Raw genomic sequence first — 25,035 nt, forward strand, 5'->3', positions numbered from 1 at the left:
GCTGCGTGTGTGTGAGTGTGTGCATGCAACCACGCGTGCTCGCAAATTCAACTTGTGTGTATGAGTTCAGAGATTGGAATGGACAGTGTCCAGGCAGGGTGGTTTTGGCAAAAATGTTCTTGTTTAAGAAATTTAGGAATGTTCTGGGAATGTTCTCTAAACATTAGGAAAAATAACATGGTTTAATCTCAGACAGACTACAGTGTAATCCTGTGGTAAGGAGTTGTGGTCATAGACTGACTGAACAGACTGGGCTTTAGGCCAGTGCATATCTAATGGAGGGAGCATTTTAACCTACATTTCACCTCACGTTAAAACCCACTTTTACTAGACCTTTCTTTAGGCATCTGCATCATCTTCACGTTACTCCACGAGCATCTCTCCTAGCCATCATGGGATATACAAACATCAAGTCACAGAGTAAGTGTTTATAAGGATGGCTTTATTATAGAAATGCCTTCATTGAAAATAACAAGTGGAAACATCTTCATACAACATGCTGTGAGTCAACAGAATCATGAGCATCCAGTTCCAAAACCCACTAGTTTAGGCTGGGACCTTCATTTAATGTTCTGTCAAAGTGCACCAGTCACTGAAGATAGTGGGAACGGGTGGTCGTAAGGTTACATTACATATGTGGTCATCTAGAATGTGAATATAAATGGTCAGAAGTAGTTGGATTACATTTGGTGATAACGTTCAGTCACTTTTTTTCCATGTTCCAGGAGAGAGTTGTACCGTAGTGTCTTGGTCTTCCATGAGTTAGGGATGCCTTGAAGCCCAATCTGTACGGATAAAAACATTTAATAAAAACATTAGTAATATAATTTTTTTAGATCATAAAAAAAAAAAACATCTAACCATAATGAAATTTGTATTTAATATGGAGTCCCGAGTTTTTCATGACCATACGTGACTTGAACAGGAACACCTCTGGGCCCTAGTCTTTCCCAGCCAAGTCATAAACATGGCCAGGAAACTCCTGACCCGAGGACATCAGATTATACAGAAGAGATCCATTACAGGTACGCCCCCGAGTTCACCAGGTAAAACTCTGTTTAATAGTGTCCATAGTTACCTGACCAGCTAAAGCCCTGTTTAATAGTGTCCATAGTTACTTGACCAGGTAAAGCCCAGTTTGATAGTGTCCATAGTTACCTGACCAGGTACAGCCCTGTTTAATAGTGTCCATAGTTACCTGACCAGCTAAAGCCCTGTTTAATAGTGTCCATAGTTACCTGACCAGGTAAAGCCCTGTTTGATAGTGTCCATAGTTACAGTACCTGATCAGGTAAAGCCCTGTTTGATAGTGTCCATAGTTACCTGAGTCACATCAGCAAGTCACCAAACATCCAGAAGAGATCCACAGTTAGTTAGGTCCAAGTTATATAGTGTTCCATACCAGAGCCCTGATACATTTTTCATTGTAGTCATTTAGCAGATGCTCTTGCCCAGAGCGACTTACACGTTGGGCATTCATCTTAAAAGGGGTAACTAAGCATTTATTTTTTCTTCGATAAGTAACTATTAGCAAAGTCAGTGGTAAATAAGAAAAAGACTAGTGTAAGTGTTAAGTGTCCATAGTACCTGAGCCCCTAGACAGGCACCGATAAATGAGCTCCTGCTGCAGGTGCATCCTCCGCAGACCATGGTGTCTCTGATAGCCTGATCAAACTCCTTAGCCGTCAGAACCCCATGCAGCGCCGCTTGGAACGAACCAGGCAAACCTAAAGAGATTGAGACCATACAGTAGAATAGAAAACATCAGCCACAATACACAACCCGATCACTTAAACGCAACTGACAGACTGAGACCAAAGACAAGGTTGGACAACCATAGATTAATTCTGTTTATATTTCATATTCCCCACATAACAAAAAAAAAAGTAACATCAAACAGGTTCAATTAAAAGTGAATGAGTGTTAGATGACATAGCTGACCACAGCTGTTGGGGAACACACTGGGGATCAGATCCTGGTGAGCTTTGGACAGATTCTCCCTCACCTGGTAAATGTGGCCTAAAACAAGAGTAGAATTGAGAAGAAATGTGTTAGATCATTACATATCTATTCTAATAGAATTACTTTTTTTTTTTTCTTGGTAACTATTCATACAGGATGCATGAATAGTTTAGTAGTGGACGAATGCACACTTTAAGAGAAAGGACAGATTATTGGGACACAGGGCAGGGTGGGCCTCCCAGTCAAGTGAGTCACATACCAACCACAGCTTTGTCCAGGTCCTGTGGCTGTTTCCTGTTCGGGTCAGTGAGCTGATCAAGCACAGAATCCAGGACCTTCTCATCAGGACCATTCAGGATGAAATGCTCTAGGATCCTGGAACAGAAAGAAGGAAAAAGCCATTTGGGTTTTAAATGAATAACCAGAGTTATTGAGTCTGTAATGTTGTGTTTTGCTCAATAAATAACCAGTTATTGGGTCTGTAATGTTGTGTTTTGCTCTGTGAATAACCAGAGTTACTGGGTCTGTAATGTTGTGTTTTGCTCTGTGAATAACCAGAGTTACTGGGTCTGTAATATTGTGTTTTGCTCAATAAATAACCAGTTATTGGGTCTGTAATGTTGTGTTTTGCTCAACAAATAACCAGTTATTGGGTCTGTAATGTTGTGTTTTGCTCTGTGTATAACCAGAGTTAATGGGTCTGTAATGTTGTGTTTTGCTCTGTGTATAACCAGAGTTACTGGGTCTGTAATGTTGTGTTTTGCTCAACAAATAACCAGTTATTGGGTCTGTAATGTTGTGTTTTGCTCTGTGTATAACCAGAGTTATTGGCTCTGTAATGATGTGCGCAATAAATAACCAGTTATGTTGTGTTTTGCTCTGTGTATAACCAGAGTTACTGGGCCTGTAATGTTGTGTTTTGCTCTGTGTATAACCAGAGTTACTGGGTCTGTAATGTTGTGTTTTGCAATGTTGAAACGTCAGGCATCTGTTCGCATCCTGTACAATGGAGTGCTCCAACTCCTTTCTATCTCTACCTAGTCCGTTTGGAAGTTTTTCTTGGTAAGTCCTTCACATGATTTCTGTCATTGTTGTTGAGCACCCCCCCTTTCCTTTATTTACTGAAGCGCGAAGGCCCACCTGAACTCAGAGCTCTTGTGATCACCATGTCATGATACCTGTACATACTGTACAGTATGTTTCCTTTCTACAGGAAACTGACCTTGCTGCTGCCAGTGTCTCAGCCACACACGCGTCATTGTTCTGTGTGACTCGGACAGCCTCCTCTACCTTCTCCAGCATGTCAGGCTTCCCAGCATACAACGCCACGATCGGAGCCAGCTTTGCTATCCCATCCGGCTGAAAGTCTGTCTCACATCCTAGAAGAAGACCAGAGAGACATTATGCAAAATTAGAGCTGGTAAGGCTTTATTTTACCTATATCACTTATGTATAGTATACACATAATGTTGTTTTTATTAGTGTTTACCTGTTTCTTCCTTGCCTGCGTCCATGTTTTTCATGAAGCTCTTTATACTTCCATGTCGCCATGGTCCCTCAATGGGCAGCTGGGGTCTGGGTCCTTACACGACACACAATGCAACACATTCAGCTTGTTGACAATCATTAACATGCATGGTTGTGGGCCAGTTTCCCCTGACATAGGGGAAGGGGTGAGGTTAGGGTAAAGTAAGAGTTAAGGCTAGGGATCTGCTGGTGAGATATCCATAGCCTAAAAAAAAACGAAAAAACAAACACATGTTGTCATGTTTGTTTTATTTTAGATGCAACTATATTTATCCACTACGTCATCCTGAATGGAGTGTATTCATTCCTTTCAGCCTTCATCATCAGGTTTCCTTACCACTCCTATCCCTGTACGGGTCATTGACAGGGGTGTCATACTCTGACCTGGGCCCAAAGAAGTTATACGTCCTCTTTCTCAGATCATTGACGTTCAGACCTGAACAAATGGGAGAAAGAAAAAAATAAAAATAACAACGAGGTCTGAATCTATGAAGATGCTGTGTAGCTAAAGGAATAATTTTGAGGTTATCTTAATAAGATAACAGTTAGTTAAGAAAGTTGCATATTGTGCCACACTATAAGATAACAGACAACACTGGAACAGTTGACTACCTCCACATTCAGACAGTGATTCCAGCAACACGAAGGCCTGGTCCCCGTAGCAGCTCTGGTTACCCGTGTCACGGTGGTAGAAAGGGTTGGCTGACTTAGGCCTGAACTCAGGTGTAGGGGCCTCATTCAGGAAGCCATCCAGTTTATCCAGGTCGTACACCCAGTGCAGGGGCTGGGCTGGGATGGGATTGACAGTCAGAGTGACCTCATGTCATGAGGGGAAGCTGATGGCCAAAGTAAATGTCTGTTTATTATGTGTATCTTTTATTATCCTTAAAAATTGCTGGGCTAGATGGGATGGTGCAGGGTTTTCAACATTATTTCACAGAGTTAATACACGCTGATGCTGAATACAATGATGCCATTTTATGTTTTAAATCATACAAATTAGGTCTAGGCTACTTGTGAGCACTTATCCATGTTTGCCTCTGGGAAGAGACCATGTGATGGGAGCTCTATAAACCAAATTCCAACAACATAGAAAATCTGTACAAAAAAATAAAAAATAAAAAACTGCACCCCATTTACAGGCTGAAACTATAGCACCTAGAGTTGGTCAATAAGAACTCCCTATTTATACAAAAAGTCAAGCTATTTATACAGTAATGCCAACGATTTGTATTACAGTTATTACCTGCTGCGTCGGCTACAGCTGATCCAATGATGGCTCCTAGAGCTCTGTCAGCCAGAGACATGGCCATCTGGGGAAAAACACACGTCAACCTAGGATCAATCCAATCTGGCATTATTCATGTCTATTCGATATATGACGTTGGAATCTATGGCTTTAGGACATTTACTTTACATCTACTATAGCACCGTGACTAGAATAGTGACAGTGCTATAATAGCCTATCTACCAATAGGCTAAATACGATTCAATGGGGCAGAAATAGATACAGGCAACAGTCTACAGACGATTCAATGGGGGCAGAAACAGATACAGGCTACAATCGCTGGATACATTTTGGTTTGCTGAAGACAAACCAAAATGATTGTCATAGAATGATTGTCATAGAATATATATATATATGTCTTACCTTGGAAACCTCCTCAGATTGTTCTAGATACAGGGCCTATTTACACCATAAAGCTGTCTGACGTTATAAAATAATAACTTCAGCCGTTCTGTCATTGGACAGACTCAATGAGAATCCACATTTGCGTAAAAGCCACTCCTCCTTACGCCATGCGTCTCTAGACTTCACATTAAGTGCGCGCGTGGCGCATACACTTCCATTGATCTATACAAAATATTGATAGCCCAAATTATAACATCATCACGTGTCTGACTATCTAGATGATTTGTAGATTCATACATTTACGCAGTAGAACGAAGACCCGGTAAAGCGAAAAGGCAACCCGACATACCACCGCCATTGCTCCAGATTCCAGAGTACAATATTCAGTGATTGGTCCTGCTGTGTGAGCTAAACGCTTTCATTGGTCAGCTGTGTGTTGAGGCGGGACTCGAGATATTATAGGAGGCGGGCGAGACATAGGCTGTAGCACCACCACCAAAAAAAAAAAAATATATATATTATATAATATGTTGTATATTTTTATATATATATATAAAAATATACAACATATTAAACATTTTTTTACCTAGGCTGTTGCCAGATAAGAAAAAATATATCAGTTTCAAATACATTACATTGCAAATTGAAAACCAAGACACACACACACACACACACACACACACACACACACACACACACACACACACACACACACACACACACACAAACACACACACACACACACACACACACACACACACACACACATACACACACACACACACACGTGAAAGTAAAGAACTCCATTCAGACAGATTTTATTTTATTATTTCTCTCTGAGTCGTTTGTTGCTCTTGCAAATTATTTTATGACTCAAAACTCCTGTTTGTGCATGTTTGTGTATGTGTACAGTAAACTGAGTTTACAAAACATTATGAACACTTGATCTTTCAATTACATAGATAGACTGACCAGGTTAATACAGATGAAATCTATGATCCCTTATTGATGTCACTTGTTATGATTCCCCAATCCAGTCTGTTCCTATGCATTTAATAACAATGTTCTGGAAATCACATGAAGCTTATTGTTTCTACAGAAAGCATTTGCAACCCCAAGACACACGTGTTTGGTGTTAAGGATGAACAAAAATTCTGGAAAAAGGACCAGACTTGAACCCAACACTTAACTAGTTGCCTGGAACGCAGCCCTCAAGCAACTCGACAAGCTCCAGTTGCTACTAACTGCTAATCAGCCTCAACATCTCGCTCTGTTCCCGCTAACTTCTCTACCTTATCGTCAGCTTTTCCTACTCTCTAACCCTCCCTCCCTGCCCTTGTCTCCTCCTCTGCCAGCAGTGCCCTGCCCACCTTGTACGCCTGCTCTGGCCCCTCAGCTTCCTTCCCACTTGCTCCTACTTCTCTCTCCGGTCTCGCTGGCCCTGTGACCGCTGCCTCGGCAGTGGCTTACCCACTTTCTCTGCTAGCAACCGCCTCTCTCTCTCAGCATATTGCTTCCTTTACCCCCCCCCCACCTCTCACGCTCTGTCGCCACCGGCGTTGCAACTCATCTGGTTGCTCGCTCTGGCCTCCCATCTACCAACGACCTCTCACAGCTCCACCTACTCAGCAAGTTACGGGCCCACAGCCATCCAAGCTACGACCCTGTCCCAGTTCAGTGAACCGACTGCCTCTGTTCACGTCTTCACTGCCGGCCGCAGCCCACCCCGGCTCATCGTCCACCCAATGCCCTGATCTTCAAGCCATCTCCACTCTTCACCCTGACCCATCCTTTGTCTGATATTTGCTTGACGGACTGAATTTATTTATTTTTTTCTCCCGGCCTCATCTCTACTCCTTGCACTTGAAATGGAAATTAATGAATGAAATGGGTTTATGATTGGTCCCTGCCATTCCCCACCTCAAAATTGCCACACAGAAGTATTCTGGCAAGACGTTTATCGATCTCTCCACCCCCCCCCCCACAAATCTTAAGTCTCCAGTGTCAACAGCCCCATCCCCAGACCTGACTTCTCCTTACAGTATGCCACGATCAACCATGCCATCACTCACATTAAACTTGCTGGCCGTGGAGCCTTAACAAGGCCGACATCATCTCCGCTTTAATGGTGCTGCCCCTCCATCCTGACACCTGGCATCTCTTCGGAGTCTGCTGGGAGGAGTGGTACTACTTCTGTCCGCCTGACTATTGAATGCAATCGCACTCCTCGAATATTCAGTACCTTAGTCTTTGGATCTTGCTGAATGTCAACATTCTCCACCTCCTAGCCAATTTCCTCACTATTGGTGACCCTTCATTAACTCCAGCCCTGGGCCTCTTCACCATAATTTCCACCTTCAGCCGCATTGGCATACCTCTCTCTGAGGAGAAGACAGAAGGCCCCTCCACTCGCTTCAAATTCTTCAGCATCATACTGGACACTGTCTCGTTTCAGACCTCCCTGCTTCTCGCCCAACTTCAGCGCATTTCCCTTCTGTCCAATTACCTGGAATCTCCCCACTGCACTACATGTCAGTTGCTTTCACTGCTGGGCCACCTGAATTAGGCCATCAGGATCATCCCTCAAGACCACTCCTTCTTGTCCCACCTCTCCCAGGCTGCCTCTGTGCCTACCCTGCTTCACACCGTGGTCTTCAACCTCCTCTCGGAGCTCAGGCTTTTGGCACCTTCTCTTCAGTCATTAGAACGGAATCATCTTTTTCTATGATGAATGTGTCGCTTCTCCTGAAGACTTACAACTGTTCACCGACGCTGCCCCTTTCATCGGGTATGGGGGGTTTCTACAGCGGTTGTTGGTTTGGCCTCCCTCTCCTGTTGCTCCCGTCCTCTGCCCTGTTCGAGTTGTAGTCAGTCGCCGCATCCTCTTCTCCCTGGGGGGCACGAATGGTCCAGAAGGTTCATACTCATTCATTCCCGACAACCTTTCTATGGTACACATTCTTAACAAGGGCCGTTCTGACTCCTCTATCATGAGTTTTCCTAAGACGTCAAACCTGGCTATTAGTCCCTTCTCAGGCCCCTGCCCAGCCTGGAAACTCTTGTTCTACCTACTGTTGGGACATCGGTCTGAGGAGGTGAGTACAATCAGCTGTGTACCTCGGTGGGAGATTTGGGTAGGGTAGTGAAACTTACTACCCGGAGCTATAGCCTTTCTTTTTCCCCTGATAGGCTTAGCCACGTGTTTCATTTTGGAATATGTTGGGCATGGTTAATGTTTGTTATTTTTGTGTGGTGTCTGTGGACTGAGCAGTTGTCTCGGGGGCACATCCGTGGCTTGGTGGAATCTGCCAGCGTGCTGGGGGGTTACTTCCTTGCCAGCGGGCTACAGTGCATAATTACCCACCACGAATCTGCACGAAGACTAGGGTTGAGTTATTGTAGGTTTTGGGGAAGATCCATATCTCATCTCTTTTCTGTGGTGCCCAGTGTGATTGTCATTTCTCTTGTTGTGGTCTGGTGTGCTCAGCAGAGGGGTTGAGCAAGATTTTTATTTATTTTTGTTTACTTCTAACTATGGCGTCTAATGTAGACGAGTTCATTCGCTTTCCATCAGAGGAACTGTTAGAATTATGTACTAAAGAACAGCTGTTGAAGGTTGCTGAACACTACAAGGTTGAAATTAGTGAAACATCTAAAATTCTATTAGGTTAATATTGAAGGCCAATCTGATGGAGAGTGGCATTCTTGACGTTACCACTGTGGCAGCCTCTGCTGAGGACTCGCCATCTCCCCAATTTGTTACAGTTACCGCTCCATCGGTTAGTCCTAGTAGTCTTCTTTTTGAACAGCAGAAAAAATTGCTTCTAGCTAGAGCACGATCGTGAGAAGCTAGAGCACGATTGTGAGAAGCTAGAGCACGATTGTGAGAAGCTAGAGCACAATCGTGAGAAGCTAGAGCATGATCGTTTAAAATATGAAAAGGAATTGGAATTTAAACAGGATATGGAGCGTGCTAAAATCAAGCTGCAACAAGAGCGACTGGAGTTGATCAGGGAAGGAAAGCTTTCAGGGGAGAATTTGCTCTGGGAAGGTGACCCAGATTTACCTAGGGGTCATTCCTCTTTTGGTCGTGCCCCAGATACATTTGATATTGTTGGGAATTTACGGTTGTTGCCTCAGTTTAAGGAAGAGGACCCTGAGACATTATTTTTGTTGTTTGAGCGTGTTGCTATCGCTAGGAGTTGGCCTGATTCTGACCACACTTTAATGTTGCAGTGTGTGCTGACTGGTAAAGTGCAGGAAGCATATTCAGCTCTTAGTGTAGCCGACAGTGTCAGTTATGATAAGGTTAAAACGGCTGTGTTACAGATTTACGAATTGGTTCCTGAGGCTTACCGCCAATGATTTAGAACTTTAAAAAGGGATGATAAGCAGACTCATGCTGAGTTTGCGCGAGAATTATCTTCACAGTTTAATCGCTGGTGTTCCTCCTCTGCAGTTATGACTTTCCAAGGGCTGTGTGATCTGATTATGTTAGAGCAATTTAAGGACACAATCCCTGATCGTATATCAACGTACATTAACGAGCGAAAAGTAAAGACTGTCGCTGAAGCTGCGGTTTTGGCGGATGAATATGTTTTGACTCACAAAAGTGTTTTTGCAGAACCGCGTATTCGGAGTGAGTGGGGGCGTTCGGAGAGATTTGGGCCTCGCTCACCGAGATACTTTGGTTCACGGGCAGAGTTTTATTCAACTAGGGTTGAGCCTGACTCCCCGTGATAAAACTGACTTTGGTCAAGAGTGTCACTACTGTCAAGGCTCAGGTCATTGGAAAAAACGAATGTCCGGTTCTTAGGTCTAGGGGTAAATTCAGTACGTGTGCTAACGTTAAATCTAAGCCTACGGCGTTAGCTGCGCCTGTTCCACATCAGTTCACTCCTGACACGTTGTCTCATGCCCAGGGGCAGGTGAAAGTCCATATTGATCCAGACTATTTACCTTTCATTACGGAGGGTTTTGTGTCTATATTAGGAAGTAAGAACCTAGTGCCAGTGAAGATCCTAAGAGACACAGGTGCCTCTGAATCGTTTGTGTTGGAATCTGTGTTACCCTTCCCTGCTGAGACTGACTCAGGGAATAGTGTTCTAATTAGGGGAATAGGTTTGAACACTCTGTCAGTTCCATTACATAAACTGATGTTGGATTGTGGACTGGTGAAAGGTGAGGTTGTTGTGGGGGTGCGTCCTTCATTGCCTATTGAGGGTATCAACGTTATCCTTGGGAATAACTTGGCTGGTGAGCGTGTGTGGCCTGTTCCATCTCTAGTGGTTTCCACTAAACCGTAAATTGTAGGGGTTCCTGATGAGAGTGCGCAGAGTTGAACTGAGCCTTGTCACTTTAGTCCAGGTGACCAGGTTCTTGCTCTGCTGCCAATTGTTGGTTCTCCTTTTCAAGCCAAGTTTCAAGGTCAATATACAGTGGTGCGCCAGTACACTGAGCAAAATTATCTAGTTGCCACTCCAGAACGGAGAAAAGCACACCAACTGTGCCATGTAAATTTGTTAAAACCCTATTATGCACGTTCCTCTGAGACTGAACAGTGGAAGTCTACAGAGGACGGTAAACCTGTTCTTTTGGCTGATACCGTTACTTCCCTGGGTTCTTGTCATGCTCGGTCTGTGCATGAGGCGGAAGATGTTCCTGCTCCCGACGATTGCATACTGCAGGGTAGATTGAAAAATTCAGAGACACTGGATATTTTGGACAGCCTTCTTACTCATCTATCTGTTGATTGGCGGAAAGAGATGGCTGGTCTGATTCGGAAATTTGCAGGTTTGTTTTCTGATACACCTACACGTACAAACTTGATAGAGCATGATATTGACATTGGAGATGCTGACCCGATTCGTCAGCGGTTCTATAGTTTCTGCAGAGAAACTGCGTTGTCTGGATGCTGAGGTCAGGTACATGCTGGAGAGTAAGATAGCAGAGCTTTCTTTCTCCATTTGGGTTTCTCCCTGTATCTTGGTCAGTAAACCGGATGGAATAAACAGATTTTGTACGGACTACTGTAAGGTAAACAGTGTCACTAAGCCAGATTCATTTCCTCTTCCTCGGATGGAGGACTGCGTAGATCAAGTCGGCGCAGCTAAGTTTGTGAGCAAATTTGACCGTTTAAAGGGCTATTGGCAGGTGCCACTGACGAGTAGGGCACGTGAAATCTCTAGAAAAAAGAACCGCACACCTATAAAGGCGAGGTGCTGGCTAGCGGATTCGAAAACTAGAAAATAAGGGAAAGCCGCACACTAAGAGCTCAGATGCAAAAATGTAATAACCTAATAACCAACGTTTCGACAGCAAAGCTGTCTTCATCAGGGTATCATTACAAACACTGCGAGATGAGTCATTTATAAAGTGTCAGAAGACACTCAGGTGTTTGTAATCATGGCCAAGTGTGGCCTAATATCATTGGTTAACTCAAATATTAAAAAAAAAATGGCATACAAAGAACATGCAAAAAGACAAACAAATGGATAGCATACGATCATAGCATTTGTAGTCTAAAATGTATCTAACAAACAATTACAATGGCAAAATCACAATAATCACAAGAATGGCTTCAGATCAAAGTCTATGTTGAGACCGAAGGGAGCAAGGGTCTTTAAATTAAAGATCCAGGCAGCCTCTCGTTTTAACAATAAATTATCAAGGTCACCCCCTCTCCTCGGGAGGGTGACATGTTCGATGCCAATATAACGCAGAGACGAAATTGAATGGTTTGCTTCCAAAAAGTGGGCCGCAACTGGGTAAGTCAAGTTTTTGCACCTAATGGTGCTACGATGCTCTGAGATACGTACTTTTAATTCACGCTTTGTTTTACCCACATAATTTTTACCACAAGGACAAGTTATAAGATAAATAACTGCCTTAGTGGAACACGTAATAACACCTTTAATTGGGATAGATTTCCCTGTTTGGGGGTGTTTGAAGGATCTACATTTATAAGTGCCATTGCATTGAGCACAGCCATTACACTTGTAATTTCCATCCAGTATGGGCGCAAATAGACGTTGTTCAGGAATATCTTGGGGTGGTAAATCAGAGTGTACCAATTGGTCTCTGAGATTTCTGCCTCGCGAGAATACGACCAGGGGAAGGTCAGAAAACACGTGATTATTGTGATTTTTCCATTGTAATTGTTTGTTAGATACATTTTAGACTACAAATGCTATGATCGTATGCTATCCATTTGTTTGTCTTTTTGCATGTTCTTTGTATGCCATTTTTTTAAATATTTGAGTTAACCAATGATATTAGGCCACACGTGAAATCTCTGTCTTTGTTACACCCTCTGGTCTGTACTCGTATTCGGTTATGAGTTTCGGCCTGCGTAATGCACCTGCCACTTTTCAGCGACTTATGAACAGGGTTGTCGCCGGTCTGGCCGGGTGCGCTGTTTATCTGGACGATGTAATGATATATGCAGATAACTGGGAGGAACATCTGTCCTGTATTCAAGCCTTGTTCGAACGTCTGGCTGCGGGTTGCCTCACGATCAATTTGGCTAAATGTGAGTTTGCTCAGGCGACTGTTACATACCTTGGAAAGGTTGTTGGGCAGGGTGAAGTGCGTCCTGTTCAGGCTAAAGTAGTAGCTATTGATGCTTTTCCACCACCAACTACTAAAAAGGAACTAATGCGTTTCTTGAATGACTGGTTATTACCGTGGTTTTTGTTGGAACTTTTCTACTGTGGTCATTACCTTGACAGATTTGCTGAAAGCTAAGGCTGTTTACGTATGGTCTTCTCGGTGTCAACAGGCTTTTGAAGATGCAAAGAGGTTGCTTACCTCAACTCCGGTGCTGGCTGCTCCTCGCGTGGACTTGTCATTTACCTTGCAGGTGGATGCTAGTCATGTGGGGGCAGGTGTTAGTTTCTTTTCCAAAAAGTTTAACCATTATCAGTTGAAATATTCGGTCATTGAAAAAGAAGTGCTAGCACTCATTTGGGCGCAACGACATTTCGAAGTGTATGTTGGGTCGGGAGTAGTACCTATTGTGGTCTACACCGACCATAACCCTCTCATCTTTTTGAGGTCCATGATGTGTCCTAATCAGAGGATAATGAGATGGTGTTTATTTTTACAATCCTTCCATCTCGATGTGGGGGACTGATAACGTGATTGCTGATGCGCTCTCTCGTGCGCCCTGTTCCTGAATGTTTACGTGACTGACCATTGTTTGGTATTGTCATGTTCTGTCTTTCCTGTCTGTTCCCTCCTGGTCTCGTTTTCTTCTTTCCTCTTAAACGTTGCTTCCTGTGCAAAGGTTGCTGAGGTCTGGGGAGGAGGAGGTTGGTTGAGACAAGTGGAATTGTGAACATGTGACTCTACATCAATTTGGGACGCAGAGGCTGGTACGTTGTTCCGGGGTCCTTGTTGGTCCCCGGTTTTATGGGGGGGGGACCCTCCCACTCTGTCTGCCTTATTCTCTCTCTTTTCTCTTGTTTCCTTATTAGGATGCCGGTGGGCGGAGTTGGGAGGGTCGTAAGCTACATGGGAAACACCTGGGTTCGGGTGTTTCCCAGGATAAATAGACCTCTTCCACATTCATTGGGGAGACTCTCTCCATGCAGACACCTTTATTTGATTTATGTTGTGGTAGTCATGTGGCTTTTTGGTTGTTTGCTTTGGCACCCTTCAAAACCCTGCATTATTACAATTATGCTTGCAAAACACTCCCTTACACTACTGATTACTGATTATACACACCATTGTTTATTGTTCTTAGTTTACTTTAGTTAATAAATATATATTTTGGTATTCCTTGTCTCCACGTTGTCTCCCTTTTGTTATGACCTTTGAGCCGGTTCGTAACAGTATGCAGAAACCCTACCAACCTTATTCCATGTTGACCTTCCTGTGAACCATCCACTCCTTTGCCTCATTTCTGAATCACACCTCTTCATCCTATCAGCAGTTGAACCAAGTACCCTGCCTGGCGATGCATCTAGCGTTTCCATACCATCTATCACATCTGTTTCCCGCCAATGACTTGGTCACCGTGTCTGCCTTCGTCACCTATGCCAGCTCATCCATGTGCTCATCCTCCTCCCCGGACGCACCTGACCGGAATCAACTTCTTTCTCAAGTTGCTTACTGGGTCTCCATGGTCCTCCTCCTCACCCGCAAGTGTCCCTTCTCTTCAAGGGCATCCAATGAACCAAAGTCTAACACCCACCCCCCCTCACTGCCAGCCTATCACACTCAACATCTTGTCTGCCTGCATGGCGATGCTGCAGTCTGGCTACATCTTCATCGCTGTGTCTTTCACACTAGAATCAATGTTTCTTTTAGGAATTCCTGCTATGTTCAGTGTTTACATCCTCAACGGCTATCTACAATCCTTCTCCTCCTCCCAGCGTGTCAGACGTCACCATCCTTGACAAAGAAACCCTCATCTTCCCCATCAAACACAGCAGAACCGATCAGTTTGGCAGAACCACAGTCTACCTGTTCCGGCTACTCACCTACTTCCTGCAGCTCAATCTCAACATGTCTCTCCATCCGATCCAGTATTCATCACGATTCTGGTTCCATCGCCTCACTCCAGTGGCTCCATTCCCATCTATACCAGTCCTTCTGACCAATTCTCCAAAGCTAACTATAAAGCAGCATTCCCCAGGACAGGATGGCTTTCACTTCAGCAGTGATAAATTCATGAACTTCCTTGATGAAAAGATGATCATTAGAAAGCAAATTATTCCTCTTAAATCTGCATATTTCTCCAAAGCTCAGTTGTCCTGAGTCTGCACAACACTGCCAGGACCTAGGATCAAGGGAGACACGTTTTTTTTAATACTATATCTATTGACACATTGATGAAAATAGTCAAGGCCTCTAAACCTTGAAGCTGCATACTGGACCTTAGTCCAACTAAACTACTGAAAGAGCTGCTTCCTGTGCTTGCCCCTCCTATTTTGAACATAATAAATGGCTCCCTATCCACCGGATATGTACCAAACTCACTAAGTGGCAGTAATAAAGCCAACCCTTGACCCAGCAAATATAAAAAAACTAATCGGCCTATATCAAATCTTCCATTCCTCTCATGTTTGAAAAGCTGTTGTGCAGCAACACACTGGCTTCCTGAAGACAAAACGATGTATACGAAACGCTTGTTTGGTTTAAGACCCCATCATAGCACTGAGACTGCACTCGTGAAGGTGGTAAATTACCTTTTAATGGCGTCAGACCAAGGATCTGCATCTGTCCTCGTGCTCCTAGACATTAGTGCTACTTTTGATACCATCAATCACCACATTCTTTTGGAGAGATTGGAAACCCAAATTGGTCTACAAGGACAAGTTCTGTCCTGGTTTCGATCTTATCTGTCGGAAAGATATCAGTTTGTCTCTGGATGGTTTGTCTTCTGACAAATCACCTGTACATTTCGGTGTTCCTCAAGGTTCTGTTTTAGGACCACTTGTTCGACGATATCCCTCTAGTGGTGTGGGGTCTGTGCTTTGGCAAAGTGGGTGGGGTTATATCCTGCCTTGTTGGCCCTGTCCGGGGGTATCATTGGATGGGGCCACAGTGTCTCCTGACCCCTCCTGTCTCAGCCTCCAGTATTTATGCAACAAAATAGATTGTCGGGGGGCTAGGGTCAGTCTTATCTGGAGTATTTCTCCTTTCTTGTCCTGTGTGAATTTTAAGTACGCTCCCTCTAATTTTCTCTCTCTCTCTCTCTCTCTCTTTCTCTCTTTCTCTCTTTCTCTCTCTCTTCTCTCGGAGGACCTGAGCTCTAGGTCCATGCCTCAGGACTACCTAGCCTGATGACTACTTGCTGTCCCCAGTCCACCTGGTCATGCTGCTGCTCCAGTTTCAACTGTTCTGCCTGCAGCTATGGTACCCTGTCCTGTTCACTGGACGTGCTTCCTTGTCCCGGACCTGCTGTTTTCGACTCTCTCTCTCTCTCTCTCTCTCTCTCTCTCTCTCTCTCTCTCTCTCTCTCTCTCTCTCTCTCTCTCTCTCCGGCACCTGCTGTCTAACTCTGAATGATCGGCTATGAAAAGCCAACTGACATTTACTCCTGAGGCGCTGACCTGTTGCACCCTCTACAACCACTGTGATTATTATTATTTGACCCTGCTTGTCATCTATGAATGTTTAAAACAGTACAAGGCCAAGATGTTCAATCTCCACCCAGCACAGCCAGAAGAGGACTGACCACCCCTCAGATCCTGGTTCCTCTCTAGGTTTCTTCCTTGTTTCCTGCCTTTCTAGGGAGTTTTTCCTAGCCAGCGTGCTTCTATATCTGCATTGCTTGCTGTTTGGGGTTTTAGGCTGGGTTTCTCTATAGCACTTTGTGACATTGGCTGATATAAAAAGGGCTTTATAAATACATTTTATTTATTAACTCCTTCCTCATCTGCACCGCTTCCATGGCATCCTGGACCAGACCATACAACTCCTCGTCCGCCGGTCCTCTCAAGTTTATCATTCCTACATCCAATCTGACATCAACATCCGGACAGCCTACAACATGCTCATCTCTCAAACTGCATTAACTCAGGCACAGTCTTCCAGCCTCTGCCTCATTTCACGGACACCAATCCACCTCACGCACCATATCCTACCCAACCAGCCAAAAAAAGGACTGGCTCCCCAGCTGAGTCAATCGGTTCTGAAGGTTTTCTTACTTCAAGGGAGTTTTCCTTTTTCTTTTCTTGCCACCGTCGCTTCTGCTCACTCGCTCTGGGGTCTAAGGTTGGTTCACTCCGTGGGCATCTAGTCCATATGAATGTACTACCTCAACTATATTGTCAACCATTCAGCATCTGCAGTCCAGAACAGCTTACTTCCACTCCAGGTTCTGACTATAACTTGACGTTATCTTTTAGGGGGATCGCAATTCACCACAGCAGCCTTACTACCACGGCCTGGCGGTGATGTCTACCTGAGACTCCAAGTCAAACCCTGCAGGGTCAACCCCTCTGCATCCTTCATCTGCAGCCCTTGGCTTTATCTGGTCCATTCTCATTTCCCCACTGAATCCTCATTCACACATCCATTCCATTTCCTCAATAAATATTCTAAAAGTGTTTGCTGTCTGGTCCTTAAACTCAAATGCTATGGATTCACAAAAATTCAGGAGAACAGACCAGACTTGAATGCAACACTTAACTAGTTGCCTTGAACGCAACTCAAAAAGCACCAGCTGCTAATCATTGCCAATCAGCCTTCACTACTGTTTGCAACACTTAACTAGTTACATTAATGTAACTCCTCAAACAAGCTCCAGCTGCTACTAACTGCTAATCAGCCTCAACACCTGTTCTCACTCTCATTAATCACCACCACCTCCCTACTTAACCCTGACCAAACAGTCATTTCTTCTCTCTGTTTTGCATCACATCCCTCCTCCCCTGTTTTTCTCTTTTTTTTCTTCTTTTTTTTTTACTTCGGCTGCTGTGGTGAAGGAAATTCCCCACAGAAGATTATTGATGAAACCTAACTACCATGGCCTGATGGGGATGTCTATCTGTGTCACGTCCTGATAGTAGTAAGATGTCATTTTCTATAGTAGAGTAGGTCAGGGGGTGTTTTGGGTTTTTCTATGTTTAAGTTCTAGTTTTTCTATTTCTATGTTGGGATTGTTTGGGTTGATCTCTAATTGGAGGCAGCTGATCCTCGTTGCCTCTGATTAGAGATCATATTTAAGTAGGGGTTTTTCTTCCTGGGTTTTGTGGGTAGTTTTCTGTTTAGTGTATGTCACCTGACGGAACTGTTGTCGGTCGTTTTGTTTAAATATATTCATTTAAAGTTATATATGAGCACTTCACACGCCGCACCTTGGTCTCCTTTAGATGACCAACGTTACAATCTGAGACTCCAAGCCAAAACCTAGAGAGTCAAATTCTCCGGATCCTTCATCTGCAATCCGGCCCATTCTCCCACTGAATCCTCATTCGCACACCCATTGCATCTCCTCAAATATTCTAAACCAATTTCATGTCTGGTCCTTAAATTTGTGAATTTTCTTTATAGCAGGCCTATTCTAGTATTGTTTCAGACTGTAGTTTCATGAAACTAAAATATCTTTGTGGTTCCTTTCACCAAATCCCTTACTTTAAAGTGAACAGTCACCATGTAAAGCCGTTTACAGTTTAATCCAGAAGGAATGTCTGCTTTAAAATAAGGTTGTGCCTGGCAATGTAACTTTTCTTTCAGTTTTTCACAGCTTTTTAAAAATATTTTATAGAAATGGAGTGTGTCTAGAAATAGTTGTCGCAATCTATATGTATGCCTTAATGGATCCAATGAACTTTCATATTGATTGTCATAGTAATTCAGGGATTATGTATCATATAGTGTATTATGGTGTGATAATCCATTAAATTCCATTCGCTAAAGTGCATTTCAGTGAACTTCCCACAATAACACTTGGGGATTTGTCAATTGCCATTTTTATTTTTTATGAATGAATGACATGTCCAAATATGTCACTTCTTTAGAGAAGCATTTAGCATTTGTCATACGAATTCAACAACAACAACAAAAAATGTAGACGGAAGAGGAAGTGAAATAGAGCTTGACGTTTCAGAGCTCGAATTCATGTGAAAAAGTATCACGCTCCATAAACACACTGCAACCATTTCAGTAACGCGCTCCTCGCGATTCTGCTGGAGTGGAGCCGAAAGGAGCGTCACTTTCTTCACAGTCACAAGGAACACAACCGGAGTGACAGCTTTCTAACGTCTAGTTCTTCGTTTACAATGTCGTTTCAAACACTTATAGAATAGACATAACTCTTTTTAGTTATTCTTCTACTTTTGATTCGATTCTCGAAAGCAGAGATGAAGTACTGGCGACAGTGCGCATTGTGGCTGATAAACTGCAAGGTGCTTCCTCCGACCCATCGGGTAACCGCGGACAGTGCCCAGGTATTTGACTTGGCTCAGACGCTCCGGGACGGGGTGCTGCTCTGTCAGCTGCTCAACAACTTGAAACCACACACCATCAACCTGAAGGAGATTAACCTTAGACCACAGATGTCTCAGGTAAAGACAAATGCTATTTTGCTTGGTGTGTAGCCTAGTAGGCTAGCTACAGGGAAAAGTCTTAAAAGTGTGATAAATTCAATGGCTACCAACCCATTTCTTTTTATTCAAGGGTTATTTGGTGCGCGCAACAATTTTTTGGGGGTAAATGATGAAATACATTCATTTATTTCATGATTTATTTGAAATTGATAGTCCTGATGTCATACACACATTTGAAATAATTGTCATTAGTTAAACTATTTTATGCGATTTCGGGTTTGGCTAGTTTATTCATCATCACAGATAAATACCAACTGCCACTCTAATTATATTAAACCTATAGGCCCATTTCATCCCCAACTTGTGAAACTGGTACCTGATTTCTGTTTCTTCTTGGCCCTGTGTCAAATAATATTATTATTTTGACACAAGGCCAAGTTGACACAAAGCCAATTAGGTTTGCTAATTGCTATTCTAAAATCCTCAGCGCTCTTCTTAGTAATGACAATCAGTGTACTCAACTTTCTTATGGACATGTTTGTTACATAATTAAGTGGTCTATATACTACACAGCTACTACTAATACTTCAAATACCACATTTATTTCCTAGCTGTTAATTAATCATGTTGACGCTATTGGCCTACAGTCTATAAACCTTGTTGGTTTTCAACCTCGGGTTCCTCTTAACTACTTCAACTCATCATGTTGAGGTTGTTTGTAAAAGCTTCAGCCCCATGGGGACACAGGAATGCTGTCCAGATGTGCATCCCAAATGGCACTCTATTACCATAGGGGCTCTGGTCAAAAGTAGTGCACTACATAGGACATAGGGTAGACTGCTGCTCTCTACCCAGAATCCTCCATCCTCACCACCACAACACTCATTCCAGGGGACAGATAACATCCCAGCTTTGATCCACCCTTTAGTTACACACACACACACACACACACACACACACACACACACACACACACACACACACACAGAGATGTGTGTCGGCTGCATGATTTAGACTATATCTGTCAGTAGCCTTTTACTGGTTGTAGACTTTATTGAAATGACCACTTGGCCTTGTAGTTTTTGCCAGATTCTCTTAAAATCAAAATGGCAGATTTACAGTGAGTGTACAAAACATCAAAGACACCTGCTCTTTCCATGACATAAACTGACCAGGTAAATCCTGGTGAAAGCTATGATCCCTTATTGATGTCACTTGTTAAATCCATTTCAATCAGTGTAGATGAAGGGGAGGAGACAGGTTAAAGAAGGATTTATTTTTAAGCCTTGAGATAATTGAGACATGGATTGTGAATGTGTGCCATTCAGAGGGTGAATGGGAAAGACAAAAGATTGAAGTGCCTTTGAACAGGGTATGATAGTAGGTGCAGGGCGCACCAGTTTGAATGTGTCAAGAACTGCAACACTGCTGAATTTTTCACACGCAACAGTTTCCTGTGTGTATCTAGAATGGTCCACCACCCATAGGACATCCAGCCAACTTGACACAACTGTGAGAATCATTGGAGTCCACATGGGCCAGCATCCTTGTGGAACGTTTTTGACACCTTGTAAAGTCCATGTCCCGACAAATTGAGTCTGTTCTGAGGGCAAAATGGCGATGCAACTCAATAATAGGAAGGTGTTCTTAATGTTTTGGTGTTGTCTGTGTAGAACTTCTTGAACAACTTTATTGTTGCCGAAACATTGAACGCAGACAACATGTTATATGTGGTGCCATTGCCATGTGCTAAAACCATATTATAACCTTCTGTGACTCTGGCCCTGCCTTTGGCCTTGGTCACAGAGAAAGCTGTTTTAAATGTGTATGTTTAGCTGTGACTCTGGCCCTGCCTGTGGCCTTGGTCACAGAGAAAGCTGTTTTAAATGTGTATGTTTAGCTGTGACTCTGGCCCTACCTGTGGCCTTGGTCACAGAGAAAGCTGTTTTAAATGTGTATGTTTAGCTCAAGAGTGTCACTGCATTGAGCAACCGACAATTTCTGCAGAAACACCCACAGTCAAACACCCACTATAGATTAGGATGTTTTAATCTTTCCGTACTGTAATATGTCACATCGTCATTGTCAGCGTTACATCTTTCCCCGAATAGACAATCAATTAATTTATTATCAGTTATGTCTTTATCTCACAACATGCTGTTTCATTAATCTGTGTGGATTTGTATTGTAAGCTTTTCTCATTGTGTTTATCCATTCTGCACTATAGAATAGAATAGAGCTCCAGTCCAGGCATATCTTACTGGACAATGCAGAAAGCTGTAGCCTACAGCAGTAGGTCATCTGATGCAATAGGTCATCTGTGTAGTAGTCCAGATAGGAAATGGCTTTGTCATTGTGCGCTACCACTGTTCTAGCCATACGATGTGGGTGGTTAATACAAGCAGAAGTCTATCATAATGGATTGAAGGGAGGGAGGGATGGAGAGAGGGAGGAATGGGGAGAGAGAGATGGATAAGCGGGCAGTGTACTGTGATTAAGTAGTTATAGCCTACTGAACTGCTATTTTTAGCCAAGTACTGCATCTAGGGGTAGGTAGTGTAAAATCTGCATTTTGTGGAGCAGGCAGTGGAATGTGTATGTGTGGGTGACGATATGCATTATCAACGTTGGTGCCAACTTATATTGTACCATTTTGATATATTTCACATTAAAATGTGGAATATTCACAGTAGTTGATACATGTCTTTGATCTCTGACAGAGCCGATGCAACTAGACTAGTTTAGAAAGAAAGATTCTTCGACCAAAAACAGTGTATTCATACAGAGAGCGAGAGAATCAGAGATCGAGAAAAAGAAATGAATGACTTGAAAGAGAAGAAGAGAGAGAGAAAGTGGATTACTACTTTGCGCTGTGACGTTAAGATTGAACCTGTGGAGAAAAACCGAGACCTTCAGGTAGACACTTTAAAACAGTACAATATAATAAAAATATAGACTATCTACAGTGGCTAAATCGATTAGGCCTACATATACCGACACCCCCCCCCCCCAAGTGTTCAAAGACTTGTGAACATTTTAGGCGTGAAATACTGTTGTAGATACAGTGTTGTTACATGGCAGAGTCTTGGTGATTTCTACATCTGAGGATGTGTTGCTAGTCTCCTCCTCAGTCTCCTTATCATAACAGTTGATCACAGAGATGCCTGTGATTTATCCTCTAACCCCAGGGGCCCTCTCTCTCTCTAGCTCTCTCTCTAGCTCTAGCTCTCTGTCGGTGGAGGAAGTGGAAGAGCGCTGCCCAACAGTGAAAGTCACAGCTATTTGACTCACAAAGGGCTTTATTAACTAAATGTCTAGTTGTACTGTGTTACCAGCTCTGAGCAGTTCTGGGCATGTTGAGAATGAATGTTGTGTAGTATTCCTGTTCCAACTTCCTGCCACACTGTAATAAGACTGGATTTCCTGACCCCCAACTGAGCGTGATAATTGGTCAAAATGCTGAAAGCCCAACCAAATAACCCCCTGTAGCCCCACATTTCTTATCCGGTCAATCACATTGCCATGATTGAATACATGTATATATTAAATCCCATTACAGTATATACTTTTTTTTTTACACATAGAAAAAATAAATAAATGGAAAGATGAAAGCTAAAAAGTCATAAAAGCTATAAAATCAGTGTTGATGTTGTCCATGACTGGCCCTCCGACTAGTGTCCACAAGTGTGATGTGTCCTGATTTATCCTAATGGAATAGATTTGATGGATAACTCCACTTTGCTTAAGGTTTAACCTCCTCCTCCTCCTCCAGCAATCAAAGATGGATGGTTAATGTCATCATCTCTCAGTTATTAATGTTCAAGAAAGAGTATGTAGGAACTTAAAAGTTCCCCAAAAGCTTTGAAGTACAGTATGTTCTTTGAGTCTGTTTGATAAATTTGATGAGTTTTCAGAAATATGAACAGAGATAAATGTTAAAGTTCACCAGGAGGATATTAATGTACTGTCTTATGAATGTGTTATGAATGTCTTATTAACATCTAATGTATGTCTTATGAATGTGTTATGAATGTCTTATTGTGCAAATCGGTCCCATTAGAATATGTCTAAATAGTGACGTTTAACAGTTATTTGTCACCTGTGCTGACGTATTAGTTATGAGATAACCAATATGTCTTAGTGTTCTATTTGTAACTATTTTTGTTCTTCTGTTCCCAGTTCCTCTGCTTGAAGAATATCCGGACCTTCCTGTCATCCTGCTGTGAGGTGTTTGGGTTGAAGAAGACTGATCTGTTCGAGGCCTTCGACCTGTTTGATGTCCGGGACTTTGGAAAGGTAACAAAGACATACCGCGGGCCAACTCTCCGCTCTGTTTGTTCATACCTTTACAAAAAAGTCGTACAGGAAGTCCTGCAGAATATATATCCTGCAGGAATAGGAAGTCCTGCAGGATATCCAACAGGATTATCGTGGCCACTTTCCTGTAGGACAATTCCTGCAGGAATCCTGCAGAATCATCTAGGAATCATGCAGGTAGACCTCAAATAAATCCTGCAGGATTGTTTCCTGAATGACGAGCTGCAGGAATTGTCCTACACCAAAATGGCCCCCAAATCCTGTGGGATATCCTGTGGGTAAGAGTCCTCCAGGTAGTTCCACAAGATTTCCAGGGCGGCCATTTTCCTGTAGGAACACCTGCTGGATTCCTTCCTCATCCTTCAGAGAATTTCATGTAGGACAATCCACATTCTTTCAAAAGAATGGACAAATTGCACAAGATATAAGATTGCATGGCGATGTTATTATCCAATGAAGCAACAGCTGATGTGTTGGATTGTCCATTTCACCAGCACTGCATAAAATATTATTTTATGCAGATTTTGCAGATTTTGAATAAATAGGGTAAAAGCATATTTTGTAAGAAGAGTGAGAATAACGGTGACATCACGTGAACAGTTTGTGTATTGGTGTGAAGTGAAATGGATGCCTGCCATGGTAAACTTGGTGATAGATGGCTTTAATATGGCTGGTACAACAACACCATCTGACAGTAATGCATGTGTGTCAGGCTCTGTTTTAAAGGGAGAAATGAGAGGTTGAAACTGTGTGTGGTGTTACCTTCGCCTGCATGGCTGTCCAGTGTTGCCTTCTGTGGTAGTCAGTCTCACTGTTGTTTACAGGACCTGTCTTAACTGAGGAGGACAGGAGACAGATGACAGGGGCAGAGGTCAGAATATCACTACAGAACATCTGTGTTACATGAAAAACAGAGACAAAATAGTGCACATGATATACTGTAGTAGTGAAAGACAAGCTACTCACCTTTAACTAGTAGGCCACTGGACTAATGGAGCTTTAACTAGTAGGCCACTGGATTAATGGAGCTTTAACTCGTGGACTAATGGAGCTTTAACTAGTGGACTAATGGAGCTTTAACTAGTAGGCCACTGGACTAATGGAGCTTTAACTAGTAGGCCACTGGACTAATGGAGCTTTAACTAGTAGGCCACTGGACTAATGGAGCTTTAACTAGTAGGCCACTGGACTAATGGAGCTTTAACTAGTAGGCCACTGGACTAATGGAGCTTTAACTAGTAGGCCACTGGACTAATGGAGCTTTAACTAGTAGGCCACTGGATTAATGGAGCTTTAACAAGTAGGCCACTGGACTAATGGAGCTTTAACAAGTAGGCCACTGGACTAATGGAGCTTTAACTAGTAGGCCACTGGACTAATGGAGCTTTAACTAGTAGGCCACTGGACTAATGGAGCTTTAACTAGTAGGCCACTGGACTAATGCAGCTTTAACTAGTAGGCCACTGGACTAATGCAGCTTTAACTAGTAGGCCACTGGATTAATGGAGCTTTAACTAGTAGGCCACTTGACTAATGGAGCTTTAACTAGTAGGCCACTGGATTAATGGAGCTTTAACCAGTAGGCCACTGGAC

At 43.1% G+C, this 25,035-nt stretch overlaps 2 protein-coding genes across 5 annotated transcripts in view; one reads left to right on the forward strand and one right to left on the reverse strand.

The window, feature by feature from the left end:
• Nucleotides 1–421: 421 nt before the first annotated feature.
• On the reverse strand, nucleotides 422–5,418 carry crj1a (Crystallin J1A). 2 transcript variants are annotated; one of them, NM_001141570.1, is given in 11 exon segments: nucleotides 431–785; nucleotides 1,588–1,727; nucleotides 1,942–1,955; nucleotides 1,958–2,019; nucleotides 2,222–2,337; nucleotides 3,185–3,341; nucleotides 3,452–3,544; nucleotides 3,827–3,925; nucleotides 4,102–4,278; nucleotides 4,736–4,802; nucleotides 5,141–5,207. In NM_001141570.1, coding segments are annotated over 9 exon segments (834 nt in total). In that variant the 5' UTR covers nucleotides 5,141–5,207; the 3' UTR covers nucleotides 431–785; nucleotides 1,588–1,678.
• Nucleotides 5,419–10,584: 5,166 nt separating this feature from the next.
• Nucleotides 10,585–25,035, forward strand: part of vav3b (vav 3 guanine nucleotide exchange factor b) — a 185,449-nt gene continuing 170,998 nt past the window's right edge. The window contains exons 1-2 of one of the 3 annotated variants that reach the window (XM_045694484.1): nucleotides 10,585–10,915; nucleotides 23,305–23,421. Coding sequence is in view for 2 of the 3 variants with exons in the window: in XM_045694483.1 (XP_045550439.1) it covers nucleotides 18,940–19,143; nucleotides 23,305–23,421 (321 nt within the window). In the remaining variant the exon portion in view is untranslated. Of the gene's footprint in view, nucleotides 10,916–18,722; nucleotides 19,144–23,304; nucleotides 23,422–25,035 lie in introns of those variants that run through there. The other 2 variants (XM_045694483.1, XM_014141449.2) reach the window with 2 other exon arrangements.

Source organism: Salmo salar, chromosome ssa14 (genome assembly GCF_905237065.1).
Source record: "Salmo salar chromosome ssa14, Ssal_v3.1, whole genome shotgun sequence".
NCBI classification, from domain to species: Eukaryota; Metazoa; Chordata; class Actinopteri; order Salmoniformes; family Salmonidae; genus Salmo; species Salmo salar.